Source organism: Mytilus trossulus, chromosome 6 (assembly GCF_036588685.1).
Source record: "Mytilus trossulus isolate FHL-02 chromosome 6, PNRI_Mtr1.1.1.hap1, whole genome shotgun sequence".
NCBI lineage: Eukaryota > Metazoa > Mollusca > Bivalvia > Mytilida > Mytilidae > Mytilus > Mytilus trossulus.
This window is the reverse complement of record NC_086378.1, coordinates 9,643,575-9,666,419: the sequence shown is the minus strand read 5'-3', so window position 1 is coordinate 9,666,419 and position 22,845 is coordinate 9,643,575. Positions and strand designations below refer to the sequence as shown.

Genomic DNA, 22,845 nt, shown 5'->3' with positions numbered 1-22,845 from the left:
GATGCACAAGTACCCAGCCACCTCTACAGTAATGTATTTTTGTTAGATTTGTGTTTAGTTGTATCCGTCTGAAGAGTAAAGTCATTTTCAACTGATTTTTATACGACCGGAAAATGTTTTTAGGGTTCGTATAGTGCTATGAAATCGTCGTCGTCTGTGTCATCGAAGTCATCTTCCGAAGACACATTTGGTTCTGGACAATAACTTTAGTCTAAGTGAATGGATCACTGAGATTTTACTATAAGGTTGGAATAAATTTTGGGAGTTATAGTAAACAGTTGAGGAATTTAAGGCTAAAACAAGCATTTTTATAGTGTTCAGACAATAACTTGTGTTTAAGTGTATAGAACTCTCTAAAATTGCATTTCAAGAATCTCCAAGGTTACTGGTTCCATACTACGAATGGAAGGCTGGGACTGAGTTAAGGGGTAATTGCTTCAAAAAGAGGAGGGGTCAACATGTTTGGGCGGGTTTTTTTTCGTTTTTTTTTTTTAAGGGTTTAATAATTTTTTTTAAAGTTTCAAGAAGAAATCTTCAATTGTACAGTATTACCAAATAGATTTTTTTATGATCTTTAACCACAGTTATATTTTGTTTCAGGAACCTATATTATAGCAGATATTTGATCACAATCAAAATTCAGACAGTATCAAGGCTGAATATACTGTGTCCTAGTTCAGGTTTTGACCTCTGTAGTCGTACCAGACTGCGTCAGCGAAGCATTTTATTATAGTTTTTCTCATGTTACAAATACTGTTACGCCACTGTCCCAGTTTAGGTGAAGGGTTAAACGCTCACACTTATGTTTCATCCCACCTCATTCTGTATATGCCTCTCCCAAGTCAGAAGTCTGTAGTCCAGTGGTTGTGGTTGTTGTTGGTTGAATCGTTCATGTTTGTCATATTTGTTTTTCGTAAACTCTTTTGTTGTTAATTAGGCCTTTAGTTTTCTCAAGTGAATTATTTCGTATTTTCATGGTGAGTCCTTTCATAGCCGAACTTGCGGTATGGTTTTCTTATTATTGAAGGCCTTACGGTTGCCTTTAATTGTTTACATCCACTTCATTTGACTTCTGTTGATATATAGTTGTCTCATTGGCAATCATACCACGTCTCCTTATTGTTGATAATGAATAGAAAAGGAGAGAATAAAATATCTTTTATTTCCAAAAGAGGTACCCTTTAAGGGACAAAATGCATTTTCATATGACAATATAGAGTTACAATTACAAATACAATAAGGCAGAACAGCAAAAAAGTATAGTAAAGTTAGACATTTTCAATATTGCTAACAGTATCCCAAAGTTATATAATAAATGTTTACTCAAAGCAGGTGTTGTTATAAAATATTGTACAAACATATGGAAATCATCAAATACCATTTCAATTTTTTAGGATATCCTCAAACTCAATACCTATTCTCAAGCAAATACAAGAAAATGCCTGGAAAAAAAGATGAACTAGATGGTTATTTGCTTTTAATATGAATCAATAAAATAATCTTTATAATAGCAAATGTTAAACTGAAAACAAATTCCGAAGAAAAAACTATAACGTCTTTGAACAAAATTAACAAATATCTTTTTGATTTTTAACCAAATAATTAATGATTTTCGTTTTTTTTTTTTTAAGCCATTCCAATTAAAAAGTTTTTTGGATTACGACCAGAAAAGTACAGTTTGACATATGATGATGACGACCACATGGAACAGAAAAGTTAAACTGCAAAAAGAAATTAAAAAAAAATGTGCCGTCAAAAACAATTAAAACATGTCGATTATCAACAATGTTTATTTCAAAAAGTTTCAAAAACGTCAAGCATATTTTCGAAAGACAATCATACCGCATCCTCTTTTTTATACTATCTAATTTTGATGGGAAAAGATTTGGATTACATTAAGAGTTTTAAATATGCCTATATGGACATTTCAAAATATGATTAATTAAACTTTTCATTAATTATTAATAACAAATTTTGATATGTAAATAATGTTGTATTTTATCAAACAGTATGCCATTCTATTTAAAATAAAGTTTTATGATTTCATAAAAAAATTATGGAATGCCTGAAACAATCTTCCTCTTACAGAGAGTACATTTTATTATTTGTTGATGTCATTCAACAACCCTAACAAGTCTACATAATACATTTCTTCAAATTTCCTATTTTGTGAGCCGTATACGGAAATGGTGGTGGCATTTGTACCTGTCCCCTTCATGTGGTAGATCGTACTGGTCGCCTTGATGTGGTAGATCGTACTGCTCGCCTTGATGTTGAAGATCGTCTTGGTCCTCTTGGTGTGTTAGATCGTCTTGTTCCCCTCGATGTGGCAGATCAACAAGGTTCTTTTGTTTTTAGAAGCAGGTTGCTAATTTGGATCACTTTTTTGATTCCTTGGAATGTTAGTTCCACACATTTAATAAAAAGTATCTTTTTCATCTAAGACAGCAATCCCAACACAACTGACTGTTTTGACGCCACATCTTTATTTTGTCCCATTGGCGAATTAATAGACAATAACGGTTTATCAGAATGAGATAATAACTTTAGATATCAGCTGTGATTGTACGAGACTAAGAAACCCACATTACTCCTGTTTCGAGTCGAGTGCAAGCTGACTTAGTAGTTTCCCGAATTGAACTGCTTCCTCAAAAGCGAAAGAAATTCGTTCACCAAAACTTAATCTATTGTCCAATAGTGATCTCGGGCGGATCGTAACCCTTGTCTAGCGAAGATGTAGACGACCGTGCGTGCATCGCCAATTTCTTTTTATTTCTTGATCGATGAGACTTTTCCCATTTCTACTTTTTTTTTGTAGAAAACCAAACATAGACCTATTCTTCCGGTACGCATAAAAATGGGTGAGCTCGACTGGTTGGTGTTGCTATCACATTGAAGGAGTGAATGCTATATTTGTTACAGATGAACAGTGTGTGAGTCTCTATACCGGGCATCCTCTTTGGCGAGAACATGAGTATCTTCTAATCCCTTCACTGTTCTTACTCCTGCAATAAACAATGTATTAATTATTATTAAGATGGAAGATATAGTAGCAAAATAAAAATAAATAAAACTTGGCAACACACAAAAAAGAAAAAAAGAATGATTATGTTTCATTGAAAACAACCTCCCACATTTTTGTTTTATTTAACAAATATTTTCCATGTTAAACATATTCGGACACTGGGTAAGAGAGTTATTAACAATATTATATATTTACAGTAAGTTTGTAAATGCTTGCGATTTTTTTAGCCTACAATACAATCTTAAAAAAGTTTATGTTATCAATCTTATCGATTCTTTTTGAAAGTTCGCTTATGTTTCAATCATGCTACAAATCTGGTTTTAAACAATTATTTATGTCTAGTATTTTCTTTATTTATAGTTTTAACATACTTAACTAGTAAAGTAAAATATTTATTTACCAATACAAATAAATGGCCAAAAAAGACTTACCATTTCGCGTCTTTATTCCACAAATATTCGTTCCAATTCTAAAAACAAGTTTTCGCAGACTCTCCTTTATATGAAACGTTGACCACGTATGTGCCGTGTTTTTGCATTTATCAATTGTTAAGTGACAGGTTCACAATCAGTTTTGACATAAAATAACTACATGATGCATGGTCGGGTATTATTAATATGATAGACAGTGTTTATATGAAAATAGCTGTTGAATCAAAGGCTTGCACTTGACGGGTTTATGGACCACTTTTAATGTTATTCTTTCAGTTTGATATCTAAGAGAGACGCATTCATAGTTTTCATTTTTAATTATAGATCTCGGTTTACATATGGTGTCATTTATTCAAATTTAGAATATTAAATGTTGTTGCATTTTCATGTTTTGTCATATTCAAGATTTTGTGACCAAACTGACGTTTTTAGACGACCATGTGCATGTATATTTGATTGATTTTATCAAGGACGTATTTATAACTGATATACGTCCTAGATTTTATGAATCTCATTTAAAACTTGGAATCATGTATCTTATATATTGAATATTGATACATTGCTGCATTTTGCCTTCAAAGATTAACTTATTTTCTTTTATCTTTTATAGATATCAGTTCGAAATTCAATATATATTTCTTAAGAGCTCAAGATAATTTCTCTTATGGTGGTTTTTTTTTTTAAATTTACTGATATTTTTTACATGGTGTTAAAGACGTAATCACATGTTTGGTTAATGTTGATACTGTAATTTATTGCTTTAATAGACAAGTTTATTTTACACCATGTAAAAACATAATAGTATTCATTGCATAATTTTCCTCAAATCATAATTTTATAATAGCATATTCATCACATAAATGTGCTCGATCAAAGCTGTCTCGGGTGACATATTTTTGAAAGGTTATGTTATATGTTTTTATATATTGATGTTTTACAACAATACATTGCATAATTTCCTCAAGTTATGTAATTCACTAAAAAAATTGAAATGTCAAAATTTCGAGTTTTGAAAAAAAAAATTCAATGAATAATTTTAATATTACTATGCACCTATTACGCTTCTATAAAGATATGGGTCTATGGGTACATATTAATACAGTTTTTTTAAGTTATATTTTATGAGACACGTCTTGCTCGAAAGCTTATATTGTAACCCATCGGTATAAGTCATTATCTATCAACACAATCTATTTAAATTAAAGATCAGAGTTCCAATGTTCCAGCGGTGCACTTATTTAATTTTTTCCAAAGGTATAACTCGTTAAAAAAAGAACTTGTTCGAGATATTTCTGATATTAACCTATAGTATAAGTTTTATAAATATCTGGAAAGAATTGTACCCGTGAGAGCGTTAACGAGGCCATTTTCCATAAATTTAATATATATCTATATATGGGCGTTTTTCAATAAAAGCGTTATTTTCAGACCTAAAAAAAATGGAAAATCAACTTGTCTAAAATTCAATTTCAAGAGTTATTTTGAATACCTCTATAATAGACCTGTTTGTAAACAAAAAGTGCAATCTTAAATATTCTTTAAAATGATATTATTTTCATAATTTGTGTACTGTTTCGTAGGGGACAGTTGTCCCCTACGAAACTTCTTCTAAACACACATATTTTTGCAATTTTAAATGTTTCCTATAGACATTTCAGTTAGTTTACTTCAAATACTAGAAAACTCATTTTTTTCTGAATTGGAAAACCATTATTATCGATAAAGATTAGACAGTACTCCACATATGAAGGTTCAACTCATGTTACGTAGTGGACATTTCGATGCGTTTCGTAATGGACAAAACCGTTTCGTAGTGGACAAAAAATTTCGTAGTTGACATCAACCCTATTATATGTTAATTAAAACACATAATAAAAATTACATGAAACTAACCCTTGTTATTTGTTTTGCACGAATATAATTGAAAAAAGGTTAAAAAAAAGACTGCATGGTAGTGGTAGTGTCCACTACGAAACGTTTTTCTCCCATACTTGTTTCGTAGGGGACCCTTCGTAAGGGACGTATTCGCATGTTTTATTTTTTTCCCACAATCCCTATATTGCAATAGTAACAAGACTGATTGTATTCATCAAAGCATTTATCAAGCTATACACTGATATTTTTTTCATAATTTTAAAACCAGATACTGCAGGAGATTTGACCCGTTTCGTAGTGGACAATAACAAAAATACGGTATCACTCTGGTCCATTTGATGTGCTCAATTTTTCTTACCAACAATTTAATTGCCGTTATAAAAGCATCACTTCTTTTGTAAGACCCTAATGTTTATATCTCTTGCAAACAAAAATCACATTGATTTTATAAAATTGTTTATTGGCAAATTTTAATGACTTCGTTTCGTAGTGGACATTTTGTGAGGGACACACCTTCTGAAATTAAGAAACCTATATTGAAAGCTGTTTATTAAAATATGTTGGCTCTGAACATACTTTTGAATTATTAAAGAACTTATGTAAAGTAAAAAACCCATTTATTTCTTCCTTTTTTTTATTAAATTTTAGAGTATGAATGTTGAACAGGCGATTAAAGGACATGCCATTTTGGTTGTTTTGGACCATTCAAGAGTCAATATCTTATCAATCCCTCTAAAAAATAACTATTTCTTTCCTTAAAAATGTTAAATCTAATTCAATGTACTGACTACACAAAAAATTACTTGCAAAGATCAAACACATTTTTTTTAAAGTGGCTGGGACAAGAAAATACGTTTTTATTGAAAAACGCCATATACAAGGGACATAACTCTTTTTACAAAAAAAGAGTCAATCGAGTCAATCATCCACCTTGATATTAGAACTTGTCAGAGATACTGCAGCGGTGCTGATATTAATATATAATATAAGTTTTATAGAAATCTGGTAAGAATTGCACCCGAGAACGCCGGCTAACATGACCGGACGGACGGACACACGGACGACGTCCGGTATTGTCATGTCCCTTTTTGCAATTAGTTACGCGCAAGATGGTAGTCACTTTTTTTTATTTTGCTCACACCTTACCTTGAGTTTCAGGATTCAATATTTATATCACACTCTTATATGCCCTTATATTTGCAACTGTACGATGCAATTATAAAAAAAGTGTGCACAATATTTATACACATAAAGCGGAAGAATGTGGCAATATGGACCAAAAATCGTAGGATGATCTGAGGTAGTTAACTCATCCTGCTCCGATTTTTTTTAGTGATACCTCACGTTACTCAGGTTAAGTACTATAATTCCGTAATAGTCTCAAATGGTGAGTGTATGTTTCATGTTACAATGGTTGTTGAAATATAATTTTTTGATAAAATATTTTATAGGATGCTTATATTGGAAAATTGTCTTTTATCCTATAAAAGTCATTTATTTTCCCAAATCATTATGAAAACTTCTGGTCGAAGGGAGACAATTCATTTACAATCATACATCTTTAGCAAATGGTGCTAAATCTACTGGGTATTTTATCAGTAGGTGAGTGTTGTAGATCTATTGAGAACAATCTCCTTTAACTGTTCCAATTTTATTTTGAACATAATTTTTTATTTGTTGTTAAGGAATCATCTGCTGTGCATGTTTTAAAATGTTCAGCATCAAAACTAAGACCTAGCATGCCGGTATACTAGTTAGCTGTTATGTCATTTGTATTATACGTAGTACATGTATATAGACATATTTTTCAGGTAAAAAAAAATATTGTGGTGCATTGTGAGTATGCCTCATGTGAGCCTATATACTATAGTACATAACAATACAATAAATTATTTACATTGGGAAAAATCATTTTCACATGACTTTTTATAGAAACAAAAAATACATCTATCAACAGGTTATTTGTATAAAACATAGATTTGATTTGATTTAGTTTATAATTTTGATCTTGAGATTGCGTCATCTGAGTAAAGAATCTGTGCAACTAGTTTGGCAGCAGATATCGCACTCCCCCAACTCAGGGCGACACCATCTCCTCCGTGTCCGACATTGTGAACTACCTGTATCAAGAAATAAAATAATTAGTTAAGAAACATATGCTGAGGAAAATAAAAGTGCACACACGTTTTCGTTAGTATAATTTACGAGTTTGAAGAGAACTTTTGTTGACATCAAGTAACTGTGACAAATCAGAAAATTTAAATCCGCATCTGCGTTACAACTGTGTCAAACAGAAGTGTTTCTCGTTCTCATTTTTAGACTCTTGGTTTTCCTGTTTGAATGGTTTTACATTGATCATTTTTGGTGCCCTTTATAGCTTGCTGTTCGGTGTGAACCAAGGCTGCGAGATGAAGACCTATTAGATTAATGGTTTACTTTTGTGACTTGGATGTATAGAGTTGACTCATTGGCACTCATACCTCATGTTCTTATATATATCTATATCAAGAATGTATGAATGCACATCCGATTAAATCGATACTATTTTTTCTGTCTTTCTATAGTATACCTTCATGATATGACTTCCAACCTTTTTAAGTTCTATCTCCGTTCGGATTGATGTCCGATGTGGTCTTATTCCCACCCATTTTCTCACAATTGGAGCACTCTGTAAAAAAATAGATACTATTAATTTATACCGCGCTCGATACAAATAGACAGAGACAACAAATGTGTATCATCACTCCATTTATCTCACCAGAGATTCTCGTAATTTATTCTCGAAAAAAAAATAATGAAGTATTGGTAAAATGTTATGCTCATTCTGTGAAAATTTCATTGATTTTCTCTTCCAAATGGCATGTTTGCTGAAAAATATTAGGAGATGGATAGTATAACGACGTTCTTTGATAATTAACATATATTAATACATTCCATGGACGTTAACGATGCTTAACCAAAAATATTCGAAGAGACAAGAAACACAGAGACATGTACTGGCTCAGACAAGAAACACAGAGACATGTACTGGCTCTCTAAGAAACAATACAGATATATAATTGTATCCACTAATGAGTTCCTAAAGAAGGATAAATGTAATCAAAAATTGTAATTATAAATTAAACAAAATCAGGAGCAGATAAGCCATTTTAAAAAGGGGGACTCAACATTATGAAACGTTCACATACTATTCTTAGTAGTTCAGAACTTACCTTAAGACCTGGTAATATTTGACAACATCTGTGTAAGACGTCGTTAAATGTCTCTTCATTGTAATCTAAAGACTCCTCTCCTACATGTCTTGTCCCTCCTAACACAACATCGTCTTGTCTGCAGGGAAAATAAGGATATATGATGTTATTATCGTTATGTATATACATATACTAGTAAAGTGTTTTGCGGACGTCTATTCATAATGATGTCACTGCCAAAATAAATGAAGATTGATTGGTTGTTTTAAATCCAGATCAACCAATTCGGAAATATTCAGGAAGAGAACACATTAACAAAATAACAATGATAACAACTGAATAACGGGTGGACTGCATCAGGTCAAATACTCATGTCTGCGACGAGAGAGAAAAAAACAATGGCGCGATGGATACAGTAAGATACTAAATTAAAAAGCCTGGCAAATTGTTACCCATATAATATAATATGAAGAACACTCGTTGTGGTGTGGGTTCTTGTGTGAGTTTGGTATTTTCCAAAACGACCCAAGGTTGCATTTAGCAATTCAACTCTCTTCCAACAGGCATGACTGTATGTATATACTTCAAACAGCCAAAATGAATTCCCCTTGAGCATGACCGTAGTTTCAATCGAAAGAAGTCTATAGGTAGTCGAAAATAACAAAAGAAATACCCAACGGATTATTAAGTTTATGCATTTCTATACGGTACTGAAGTACGCGCAATTTAAAAGGAAAAGGAGACTTTGTTGACAGCGTTGTAATCTTTATGTGCTTGCTATTGTGTTAGTGTCTTTCTTTGAGTAATCAAATTGTTGTTAATATCGTGCAATTTGAAAATAATATAGTGCAAGTTGTAATCAAGGAAATACATAAGTTACAAGAAGGGAGAGAACAAAAATACTTAAGGACATGCAGGATTGTAAATTATTTGAAATATTCAAGAAATAAAGTGAAAATTGACCTCATTTTCCTTGTATTTTGATAATCTAAGTATGTATAAAAAAAATTCTTACCCGGGATATATGTATGTTGAGATGTCCGCAAAATAAGCATTCTTCACCCATGGTGCTTGTACCTGGTAAAACATATTTTTACATTTTAGGTTACAAAAATGCATCCACTTTCTCAACAGAAAATACACTGTTTTGTATAACATATAGAACTCGCATCAATATTTTATCGTTTCTCTGAAACATTAAACTGAGAATATGTGGTTCTTTTGTTTGATATTATTGTATATATCTTATTCTTTGCGGTTTTTTCAGAGCTTTGGTGTTATATGTGGAAATCACAGAGAGTTCCAACCAGTCTGCAATATTGATATTTGATACAATATATAAAACACTTTATCACACCGTAGAATGGCCTGTTCAAAGACTTTTAAAGGTGTCCATTCGGTATAGGATTGTCTCATTGTTGAAGGCCGTAAGGTGTCATAAAGTTGTTAATTTATGTGCCATTTTGTCTCATGTCAAGAGTTGTCTCATTGGCAATCATATCGCATCGTCTTTATACTCGTTTTAATTACTTTCAAATAAAATATATACAAACATCTAAACAATGTCTTAAAGAAAAGTATAATTGTTTACTCTTATGAGATGTCCTCTGACAGGAAACATTTCTTTGTCTTCAAACAATTCTCTGGCACCCAGTCCAAGACAGTTGACGTAAATATCGTACTGGTTTACAATCTGAAATCACATTGGTGTACATATATAGCTTCAAAAACATTACTGTTCAAACAATAACTTTGTTAACATAAATGTTCAAATAATTACTTTGTTAACATAAATGTTCAAAATGTTCAAACAATTACTTTGTTAACATGAATGATCATACAGCTACTTTGTTTACATGAATGTTCAAACAATTACTTTGTTAACATGAATGTTCAAACAATTACTTTGCCAAGTTAACATAAATATTCATACAGCTACTTTTTGTACTCTTTTCAACGAATACATATGGACCAAAATATTTTGAAAATTGAACTGAATTATGATCAATTATTCATGACTTAAGTATTTTTTTCATATCAAGATTTTGTTGTGAAAACATCTAAATGAGCCGATATATATTCTACTAACAGGTTTGCTACGAGGCTGGGAGGAGGAGGAGCAAACCTTAAGAAAATTCTAGAATACTTTTGAACGACACAGTACCCGGATTGATATGAACGAATCTGAGATTTGTTATATATAACCATGACACATTGTGCTGCTGTAGGAATAACAAAATGTAAACTGACTGACCAGAAAATTTAAAATCCTTGGCCCCATCCAGGCACATTTGGTCGGAATGGTTCAATACTCTGTAAAGGGAGAATTTCACGCACTCTTGTCTTTATTGCATACAAATGATACTGTTAGTTTAGACCGTCTTGAAAAAATACCACTTGCGTTGTCAGCAGATGCTAACTACAAATCATTTGTATGTAATATTTGCCACTGGACTTCAACGGCAACCAATAATCAATAAACAGTCTGATATAATTATGTTTCATATGTCTACAAATATTGAAAGTCTCCAAATATATATACTTCTACAGAGCTCTGATTTGTCGTTTTAATGAATATTCATCACGTACAGTATCTAAATATTCAAGACATACAGTATGAAACGGGAAGCTTACTTGTGAAAGGGACTCTATTTTCTCGACTCTTGTTTTTCCGCCATTTTTATGAAACCTGAAATGCAATGTTTATTTAGCACATACTCAATATCATGAAAACTGGTTAATAACTTTTATTTTTTAAATATAACTTAACATTAGAAGTGTAAAGTAGAAAGACAGTGTGAGATTATAGTGAAAAGAATTTCATTTCAAATTATAAACTGAAATTGAAAAAAAATGAATTTGCAAATAATCAATGCATGTAAAATGCAAAGGGAAGAAAACATACCATTGAAGTAACCATGGCAAATACCGTCGACATTCAATCATCAAGGTGTCACTAAAATATCCATATCTGAAAAAATAAACAAGGAACTTGACTATAATTTAATTCAGTATCATCCCTTTTTATAGTAGGACAACCATGATATAAGCTATGTTTTCCTTAGCATGTCGGTTGAGGTAACGTTTTACATTATGGTCAAGTGTATAAGATTGAGTCAAGGCTCCGTGTCGAAGGCCGTAATTTGACCTATGATGGTTTACTGTTACAAATTGTGACTTGGATGGAGAGTTGTCTCATTGGTACTTATTCCACATCTTCCTACATCTTTCTACTGAAAACATCTTATTTTTTAACATATATATTGTATTCAATTCGTAGATGTTGCCAACTTTCAACCTGTCCATTGTCGGATAGGGCGGATCCATCCATGTTTAAATTAAATATATGTCAAAATTCAAATGCCTTGATCGTAAAAAAGGGGGTCCTAACTCCGACGCCCTAGATCCGCCACTGTTTACCTGCAGCAATTATTAATTAAAATCAGCCAACGAAATCTATTGTCTCTGGTTTTATATCGATGCTAAACAAATACAGGCGATTGAAGTCTCTGTTTGTCTCTTAAACTGAATTACTTGTTGATATCCACAAATACGAACCTTGGGTCGCCTGTAAGACCGCTTAATTCATCTTTTGACAACTTTCTTGTCTCATAACAATACAAGGGTGTCTGTAAAATTGATTTAAAATTAACATGAGTGGTTACATTCTATACATATCGTCATTTTTATACTGTCCTTCCTTTTTGTGCCTATATATTTTACCGTTGTGCAAATCTTTAGACTGATATATATATATATATATATAAACGAGTCTAAATTGAAAACTACGTTCAAACCTATGACTGCGTTGGATAAAAACCGCAATTTTTATACGTGTGCATGTCAAACAAATTTCGTTGTAGAAGGGTCTAAAAACAGCACAAACAACATTTTCCAAAAGACCAAAAGCGTGAAAAAGTATATTTAAACAAAACGCATTTGACTAGCAGGTCGAACAACTGATGTTCTTTAACCCTGCTGACTGCCATTGACGATTGCCAAATAAAATTGATCACAAGATGTTAATATCAATTTAATACGTCACAGAAAAAAAAAATGTTAACTTGTGGACAGGATGTTGTGCCACAAACATTCGGTGTCAATATTTCTTTAGTACACCATATCCGGATTTCGACAATAAATGTCTCTTCAGTGATGTTAGGGATCGAAACGGTATTTGGAAGGCCATATAAAAAGTACCCTCATTTTTTAGAAAAAGTACCCTCATTTTTAGATTAACTCTTGAATTTTAAGAGTCAATATATAGGATGAACGGATCATATAAACCGGAGGGAAAATATGATACATGCCCAAACAAAAAATATAAACGAGTCTAAATTGAAAACTACGTTCAAACCTATGACTGCGTTGGATAAAAACCGCAATTTTTATACGTGTGCATGTCAAACAAATTTCGTTGTAGAAGGGTCTAAAAACAGCACAAACAACATTTTCCAAAAGACCAAAAGCGTGAAAAAGTATATTTAAACAAAACGCATTTGACTAGCAGGTCGAACAACTGATGTTCTTTAACCCTGCTGACTGCCATTGACGATTGCCAAATAAAATGTTAATATAAATTTAATACGTCACAGAAAAAAAAAATGTTAACTTGTGGACAGGATGTTGTGCCACAAACATTCGGTGTCAATATTTCTTTAGTACACCATATCCGGATTTCGACAATAAATGTCTCTTCAGTGATGTTAGGGATCGAAACGGTATTTGGAAGGCCATATAAAAAGTACCCTCATTTTTTAGAGAAAGTACCCTCATTTTTAGATTAACTCTTGAATTTTAAGAGTCAATATATAGGATGAACGGATCATATAAACCGGAGGGAAAATATGATACATGCCCAAACAAAAAATATAAACGAGTCTAAATTGAAAACTACGTTCAAACCTATGACTGCGTTGGATAAAAACCGCAATTTTTATACGTGTGCATGTCAAACAAATTTCGTTGTAGAAGGGTCTAAAAACAGCACAAACAACATTTTCCAAAAGACCAAAAGCGTGAAAAAGTATATTTAAACAAAACGCATTTGACTAGCAGGTCGAACAACTGATGTTCTTTAACCCTGCTGACTGCCATTGACGATTGCCAAATAAAATTGATCACAAGATGTTAATATAAATTTAATACGTCACAGAAAAAAAAAATGTTAACTTGTGGACAGGATGTTGTGCCACAAACATTCGGTGTCAATATTTCTTTAGTACACCATATCCGGATTTCGACAATAAATGTCTCTTCAGTGATGTTAGGGATCGAAACGGTATTTGGAAGGCCATATAAAAAGTACCCTCATTTTTAGATTAACTCTTGAATTTTAAGAGTCAATATATAGGATGAACGGATCATATAAACCGGAGGGAAAATATGATACATGCCCAAACAAAAAATATAAACGAGTCTAAATTGAAAACTACGTTCAAACCTATGACTGCGTTGGATAAAAACCGCAATTTTTATACGTGTGCATGTCAAACAAATTTCGTTGTAGAAGGGTCTAAAAACAGCACAAACAACATTTTCCAAAAGACCAAAAGCGTGAAAAAGTATATTTAAACAAAACGCATTTGACTAGCAGGTCGAACAACTGATGTTCTTTAACCCTGCTGACTGCCATTGACGATTGCCAAATAAAATTGATCACAAGATGTTAATATAAATTTAATACGTCACAGAAAGAAAAAAAATTTTAACTTGTGGACAGGATGTTGTGCCACAAACATTCGGTGTCAATATTTCTTTAGTACACCATATCCGGATTTCGACAATAAATGTCTCTTCAGTGATGTTAGGGATCGAAACGGTATTTGGAAGGCCATATAAAAAGTACCCTCATTTTTTAGAAAAAGTACCCTCATTTTTAGATTAACTCTTGAATTTTAAGAGTCAATATATAGGATGAACGGATCATATAAACCGGAGGGAAAATATGATACATGCCCAAACAAAAAATATAAACGAGTCTAAATTGAAAACTACGTTCAAACCTATGACTGCGTTGGATAAAAACCGCAATTTTTATACGTGTGCATGTCAAACAAATTTCGTTGTAGAAGGGTCTAAAAACAGCACAAACAACATTTTCCAAAAGACCAAAAGCGTGAAAAAGTATATTTAAACAAAACGCATTTGACTAGCAGGTCGAACAACTGATGTTCTTTAACCCTGCTGACTGCCATTGACGATTGCCAAATAAAATTGATCACAAGATGTTAATATAAATTTAATACGTCACAGAAAAAAAAAATGTTAACTTGTGGACAGGATGTTGTGCCACAAACATTCGGTGTCAATATTTCTTTAGTACACCATATCCGGATTTCGACAATAAATGTCTCTTCAGTGATGTTAGGGATCGAAACGGTATTTGGAAGGCCATATAAAAAGTACCCTCATTTTTTAGAGAAAGTACCCTCATTTTTAGATTAACTCTTGAATTTTAAGAGTCAATATATAGGATGAACGGATCATATAAACCGGAGGGAAAATATGATACATGCCCAAACAAAAAATATAAACGAGTCTAAATTGAAAACTACGTTCAAACCTATGACTGCGTTGGATAAAAACCGCAATTTTTATACGTGTGCATGTCAAACAAATTTCGTTGTAGAAGGGTCTAAAAACAGCACAAACAACATTTTCCAAAAGACCAAAAGCGTGAAAAAGTATATTTAAACAAAACGCATTTGACTAGCAGGTCGAACAACTGATGTTCTTTAACCCTGCTGACTGCCATTGACGATTGCCAAATAAAATTGATCACAAGATGTTAATATAAATTTAATACGTCACAGAAAAAAAAATGTTAACTTGTGGACAGGATGTTGTGCCACAAACATTCGGTGTCAATATTTCTTTAGTACACCATATCCGGATTTCGACAATAAATGTCTCTTCAGTGATGTTAGGGATCGAAACGGTATTTGGAAGGCCATATAAAAAGTACCCTCATTTTTAGATTAACTCTTGAATTTTAAGAGTCAATATATAGGATGAACGGATCATATAAACCGGAGGGAAAATATGATACATGCCCAAACAAAAAATATAAACGAGTCTAAATTGAAAACTACGTTCAAACCTATGACTGCGTTGGATAAAAACCGCAATTTTTATACGTGTGTATGTCAAACAAATTTCGTTGTAGAAGGGTCTAAAAACAGCACAAACAACATTTTCCAAAAGACCAAAAGCGTGAAAAAGTATATTTAAACAAAACGCATTTGACTAGCAGGTCGAACAACTGATGTTCTTTAACCCTGCTGACTGCCATTGACGATTGCCAAATAAAATTGATCACAAGATGTTAATATAAATTTAATACGTCACAGAAAAAAAAAAATGTTAACTTGTGGACAGGATGTTGTGCCACAAACATTCGGTGTCAATATTTCTTTAGTACACCATATCCGGATTTCGACAATAAATGTCTCTTCAGTGATGTTAGGGATCGAAACGGTATTTGGAAGGCCATATAAAAAGTACCCTCATTTTTTAGAGAAAGTACCCTCATTTTTATATTAACTCTTGAATTTTAAGAGTCAATATATAGGATGAACGGATCATATAAACCGGAGGGAAAATATGATACATGCCCAAACAAAAAATATAAACGAGTCTAAATTGAAAACTACGTTCAAACCTATGACTGCGTTGGATAAAAACCGCAATTTTTATACGTGTGCATGTCAAACAAATTTCGTTGTAGAAGGGTCTAAAAACAGCACAAACAACATTTTCCAAAAGACCAAAAGCGTGAAAAAGTATATTTAAACAAAACGCATTTGACTAGCAGGTCGAACAACTGATGTTCTTTAATCCTGCTGACTGCCATTGACGATTGCCAAATAAAATTGATCACAAGATGTTAATATAAATTTAATACGTCACAGAAAAAAAAATGTTAACTTGTGGACAGGATGTTGTGCCACAAACATTCGGTGTCAATATTTCTTTAGTACACCATATCCGGATTTCGACAATAAATGTCTCTTCAGTGATGTTAGGGATCGAAACGGTATTTGGAAGGCCATATAAAAAGTACCCTCATTTTTTAGAGAAAGTACCCTCATTTTTAGATTAACTCTTGAATTTTAAGAGTCAATATATAGGATGAACGGATCATATAAACCGGAGGGAAAATATGATACATGCCCAAACAAAAAATATAAACGAGTCTAAATTGAAAACTACGTTCAAACCTATGACTGCGTTGGATAAAAACCGCAATTTTTATACGTGTGCATGTCAAACAAATTTCGTTGTAGAAGGGTCTAAAAACAGCACAAACAACATTTTCCAAAAGACCAAAAGCGTGAAAAAGTATATTTAAACAAAACGCATTTGATATATATATATCCCATAGTAGTCTTTGGTTTTCGCTCAAAATAGTGATTCGTTTTCATGAACCATTTGCAACGAAAAATATCAGTCATTACTTAAAGAGAAAAAATAGGGAGGGAGATAGGGACAAAAACATTAAACATTTACACCCCTCTGTTGAGTCACGCAATAATGAAACAAAATCGATTGGTGTAGTATACCGTGAGTTGCTGTCACATCTCCTTTTATTAATATGGCATATATCCTTCTGTTTTTTAATCATATTCTAATGTAAAAGTGCAGCATCTCATATTATCAATTTCTAATATTGTCAACGGAAGTTATTTTTTTGCGTCCGTAAATATTTGATAAAAAGCTATGCAAAGTTTACTCACATGAGCCTCACATTCTTCTCTTCCATACACATATCCTCCAACACGATGCACTCCTGCCTTAGGAGCTTCCTCGGACTTCCAGATACTATGATACCATTTGAAAGAATCTTTACACCATTTCCTTTTTAAAAGAATGACAGAAGCTGAATTAAATTTGAAAACGTTAACAGAATGTGTTCTTCACAATTAAGTCGAAATTTGCTGTATAACATTGAAAAAGCAAGACGAATTTTAATTCAAGATGCGGATTAAGGGGTCAGGGAACGTGTCTCCAATTATGAAACTACATATTTGGTTAATGCATAGACTAGAAACATGTCCCACTCCAAATGTTGTCTAGTTTGCAACCCCCCCCCTTTTTTTTAAATCTTGGATCTGCATCTGAGATTGACGGCGGACTTTTTCATTGAATGGGTAGTAAGCAGACTACTGTTCAAATGTATTTAACATTTGTAAAACAATCTATTCACGTTGTGTTTGCACATCCACAGTTTACTCTATTGTCAGTGTTATTTAAGTGCACCTCATAAATAAAGAAGGCTTATCGCAAAAAGATTAATCTGACTCGAAAATAAACGGTTGAATAAAAAAAAAATGGAAATTGAATATAGATTTATAGTATTGATGTTCTGATTATTAAACCCCTACATTCAGATTTATGGTGGCGGTCTTTCTTTTCTTTTCATTTAAAAAAAAGGGGGGTATCCGTTTCAAATGCGCAGAATAAATAAAATTATCCTATTCCGAATCGTATCACGTATACATGTGTAAATTATCTAACAAATTAATGACATTTTTGGTTGGATTTATTTAGAGTGGAAATGTAAATACACTGAAAGCATATTAATTGAACCTGTGAGAACGATGCAATTGGAAGATGGTTCAAATGATGCTAAAACGTTGATTTTCTTTCCTATCCTTTTTACATAGTGTCACCTCAGCTCTGTCAATTATTGTAGTCCTACTCAAATTGAAAAATTTATGAAGATTAGCATCTGAAATCAACCTTGCACCTAGACCACGCATTAATCGTGTGCAGGTTATAAATATATGATATTGTTTTAGTTATATAATTAGACAAGAACGAGTGCAATGTTATATTGTCCTTGAATATTCTCTGCCAAAGTCAAAATAATTAATAAACCTACCTAATTATTGCCAAATCCCCATTAGTTTTGATACTGGTTGGTCTAAATATTCCTGCAGCCCCATCACTTGTCGTTTCATAATTGAATTTGTTAGCAATAATGGTCACCTCTGCCCGGGGGTAGAGTTTCTGTATATTGATCGCCGTAGACAAACCTACGACACCGGCTCCTAAAACAGCGATCGATTTTCTCTGATAGTTATCCATGTCTTCCTTTCAACGATAGAACATTAATCTTTTACACAGAGCAGATTTATCTCACTCACAAGGCGATCACATACAAAAGTACGTTCACCGTATCGTATATTTTAAGTTATGTAAACAAAGAAAGGGAAAAACGTTTATCCTATTGAAATAATCTCTAATGGTCAGATGTCATAGACTGGACATCGTCCATAAACAGGATCAGTTTTCATTTCCAATATAATTATCGTACTGTCGAAATGATGACAAAAATACAGTCAACATATATCATCTTATACTCGGCTCGTTATGCTGTTTGGCAGTTATTCTGACTCTCTCTTCGACGTGTCTTTTTCTTTCTCTCTTCGATGTGTATTTTTCTTTCTCTCTTCGGTGTGTCTTTTTCTTCTTTCTTCGGTGTGTCTTTTTCTTTCTCTCATTTCTGTGTGTCTTTTTCTTTCTCTCTTCTGTGTGTCTTAATTTTTCTTTCTCTCATCGGTGTGTCTTTTTCTTTCTTTCTCTCATTTCTGTGTGTCTTTTTCTTTCTCTCTTCGGTGTGTCTTTTTCTTTGTGTTGCTATCAAAGTCATTATCCTGAACATACAACAGTTACTATTCAGTGTTCTTAGTATTGTGTTGCATTTTATTTTATTTTTATTTCATTGTCATAACAAAAAGCATTCACGGTTCGATTTGTGCTATCAAAATACCGGGTCTAAAGACATTTATTTTTCTTATTGCCAAAAATTATACTTTTTCAGATATTGTCTCATATAAGCATATTTTAACCTGTATATATTATATTTAAATTTGATTGGACTTAATTCCAATTACAATTGTACAATATACAAACAAAGCAAGCAAGCTAGCCAAAGTCTTGCTTTACATGCATTATGAAATTAGCTGTAATAGTTCACTGAGTTTCAAATGCCTGTAAATCTTCGGTGATTGTCGATCCACCGACATTCGGGATGAAGCTGATTATACTAAAAAAGAAGAAGAAAGCACCTCAGTGCCAAGAGCGAATTCGAATATACGAATACGAATACGAAAGTTTTATTTTGATTCGATTAACATATAACAATACAAACATAAGCACACATGCAAAGATTTAAGGCATAATAGCATTTTAGAGTAACATCTAAAATATGAAAAAGCTTACATGTCTACATGCAGACCAACAACATTTTGAAACATTCCAAGACAGTATAAGGCTATGGTCAGGTAGTCTGTTCCACAGAGTAGCAGCTGCACGTCTAAAACGGTCGAACTCACATCCTCAGTTTTAAAAGGCTAGTCAGTGATGAACGAGTAACTTGAGTAGTTAGGTCATCCATGCACAACTAGAAGTGGGGCTTCTCTCTACAATGATTGAAAAAACAGACTAGAATATTATAATATGGAACCATCTTGTTTGGCCTGTATACAGAAATGCTCATGGCAAACCGTTTATATATATATCATGTCTCTGATTTTCATTTGCAAATGAAAAGATCTCCTAAAATTCACCAAACCTTCACTAATACTTAGATTTTCCAGTGAGACATGGAAAGATGTAACAAACAGTATGAATAAACTGTACTACGTACTGTGATTTACAGCTAATTTCTTGTAGAGGAAAACTTTGGTTAGATTGCTAGCTTTGTTTGTATAGTGTACAATTATATTGGGATATCATAATCAGATAATGTCCAGTTACATTTAAATACGGAGTGATATATACAAGTTTATAACTATGTCATATATATTGTTTGGAGATGTCAATCTTATTTACAAAGCTTAAATCAACAATTATACAATCAAAGCAAGCAAGCCACCAAATATTTTCTCTACAAGTATTAGGAAATTATCTGAAATAGAATTATAAATTTCTGTAGAAACTTTCTTTATCCATTTATCGTGACGGAATATATTCTGATCTTTCCCGTTATCGGATCAACATTCGGTTATCTCCCCTGTCTAACCCGCCAAATTCATAAATGTAAAGATGCCTTATTATTGCCTTTTCTTGATTTCTTCTGGTTAGTATACTGGTTTTGAATATTTTACACACATCAAACAAATGATATGCGCCATAAGGGACAAAGAAATGATGTAGTTGCATTGTATCAGAAGCTGAAAGTAGGCCCCAAAACTGGCAGAGGCTGAGAAGGACCTCACAATAAAAATTATTATAAACAAATATTAAAAAGGCACTGGCTACGGTTACATGGAAATGTAACAATAATAAAAATATTATTGTTACATTGGAGACTAATTGCCGGAATGCAAAGTTGGGTAAGGAACTGATTAATTACGAATGTAACAATAATTATTGAGGCTACAGTTACATTGCGTTATTGTTACATCAAAATATGACAGCAATGTACGCTAGATTTATTAAACTTAAATCTTCTATAGTTTTGTTGCTAAATTCTTTCATATGTACTAAAAATACTTTTCATAATCATGATAATGATAAATAATAAATATCATCATTCAACAATTTCGTTTCAAAATCAGATAGAGCTCACTTAAACCAAAGGTATTTTCCCCCCTTTTTTAACCAATATACCTATATACGAATATTGCTTGGAGTTGTTTCATCAACAATTTGTCAGACTTGAACATGCTCCAAAACCACTTCAATGACTGGATATGTAGAAACTGTCATTGTAAATAAAAAAAATCAAGAAATTGTATGTTCTTATTGTATATATAATATATAAAATAAATGTCTTTAACTTTTATTATCATTAGCACATATTACTAGCCCTATCGTGCATTGGCTATTTTTCAACATGAAACAATAACGCCATGTAACCATAGCCTCAATAATTTTTGTTGCATTCGTAATTAATCGGTTCCTTACCCAACTTTGCATTCCGGCAATTAGTCTCCAATGTAACAATAATATTTTTATTATTGTTACATTTCCATGTAACTGTAGCCAGTGCCTATTAAAAATAACTTTACTCTGTCAGATAATACAGAACTCTAGACAACACTGCAGCTGGAAAAATGATTTATTTTACCAGCTAACTTTGTTTTTATGCCCCACCTATGATAGAAGAGGGGCATTATGTTTTCTGGTCTGTGCCTGCGTGTGTCTGACTGTCGTTCTTCTTGAATCCAGGTCCGTTCGCGCCCATTCACGTTCGCACCCACTCATGTTCGCCCCCTTTCACTTTCGCACCCTACATGTTCGCACCCAAAGTCTGTTCGCACCCTACATGTTCGCGCCCAATTGTAAACTGGTTTTGTTTACTTTGTAATCAAGTTTTGGAAAGTGTATTCTTAATTATATTTGTTGTCATTGTCTCAAAATAAAGTGAGACAGCATTTTTTTTTGTGTTGAATAAATCTTAATCATGTTTTGGATAGTGTATTGTTAATTTTTTTTTTAATCCTTAATCTTAAAAGTGGGATTCTGTCAACGTTCTTTTTTGTGTTGAATAACTATTAATCATGTTTTGGTTTGTGCATTACTATAACTTTGTTTCATTGACTTGTGTCAAAATAAAGTGAGATTCTGACTACGTTTTCTTTTGTGTGTTGAATAATTTTTTTTTTTATTAGTTTTGGTTATTATAGTGTATTGCTATATTTTATTGCTTCAGATCAAAGGGACTACAATTAAGCTGTTAAAAACAATTATCTTTTATGTTTTTCATTTAAAACCTTGAATGTTTTACTTACACCAAAGCAATTTATAATAACAATCATGATTTTCCAATTATTCAACTGGAATTTGAATTAAAATTGGGCGCGAATGTGTACAGTGCGAACTGACCTTGGGTGCGAACGTGCGAGGTGCGAACGTGTAGGGTGCGAAAGTGTATTGGGCGCTAACGAACCTGATACCGTTCTTCTTTACGTCTGTTTATCCCACTTCAGGTTAAAGTTTTTGGTCAAGGTAGTTTTTGATGAAGTAGAAGTCCAATCAACTTTAAACTTAATACACATGTTCCCCATGATATTATCTTTCTAATTTTTTAATGCCAAATTAAAGTTTTTACCCCAATTTCACAGTCCTCTTAACATGGAAAATGATAGTGCAAGTTGGGCATCCATGTACTAAGGACACATTCTTGTTAAGGTTTAATACGGCTTGATATTGATATTGATATTTCAATTCTGAGATCATTAATATCCTACCATAGTCTTAAAATTGGTCATCTTGTTGGTTCGTTCAGTGCTTGTGTTTGAACTTATCACACAGGGCAGTGGTTAGGTGGGTAATTTTTACGTGTACGCCCGAACCTTGACGAGGGATA

The 22,845-nt window shown here is 32.7% G+C and overlaps 2 protein-coding genes across 3 annotated transcripts in view; one reads left to right on the top strand and one right to left on the bottom strand.

Annotated features, from left to right (window-relative positions):
* Positions 1-7,239: 7,239 nt before the first annotated feature.
* LOC134720747 (D-aspartate oxidase-like) lies at positions 7,240-18,846 on the bottom strand. Its single transcript, XM_063583232.1, has 10 exons — positions 18,409-18,846; positions 17,261-17,381; positions 12,081-12,151; positions 11,428-11,493; positions 11,157-11,211; positions 10,114-10,215; positions 9,538-9,599; positions 8,544-8,661; positions 7,901-7,999; positions 7,240-7,451 (listed from the first exon to the last, which is right to left on the bottom strand). Exons 1-10 carry the CDS (start codon positions 18,612-18,614, stop codon positions 7,326-7,328), a joined length of 1,026 nt encoding a protein of 341 aa, XP_063439302.1. The 5' UTR covers positions 18,615-18,846; the 3' UTR covers positions 7,240-7,325.
* A 1,676-nt stretch (positions 18,847-20,522) lies between these two features.
* LOC134720739 (mdm2-binding protein-like) overlaps positions 20,523-22,845 on the top strand; it is a 30,515-nt gene continuing 28,192 nt past the window's right edge. For both annotated transcript variants that reach the window (XM_063583210.1, XM_063583209.1), the window contains exon 1: positions 20,523-20,610. In XM_063583210.1, coding sequence (XP_063439280.1) covers positions 20,577-20,610 — 34 coding nt within the window. In that variant the 5' untranslated portion in view covers positions 20,523-20,576. The remainder of the gene's footprint in view (positions 20,611-22,845) is intronic.

Coding starts and splice junctions, on each gene's coding strand:
- LOC134720747 (XM_063583232.1), bottom strand. CDS start 18,614: ATGGATAACTATCAGAGAAAATCGATCGCTGTTTTAGGAGCCGGTGTC. Junction 12,152..17,260: donor GAGAAGAATGTGAGGCTCAT/GTGAGTAAACTT, acceptor TCAATTTTACAG/ACACCCTTGTATTGTTATGA. Junction 8,662..9,537: donor TCAACATACATATATCCCGG/GTAAGAATTTTT, acceptor TTTTCCCTGCAG/ACAAGACGATGTTGTGTTAG.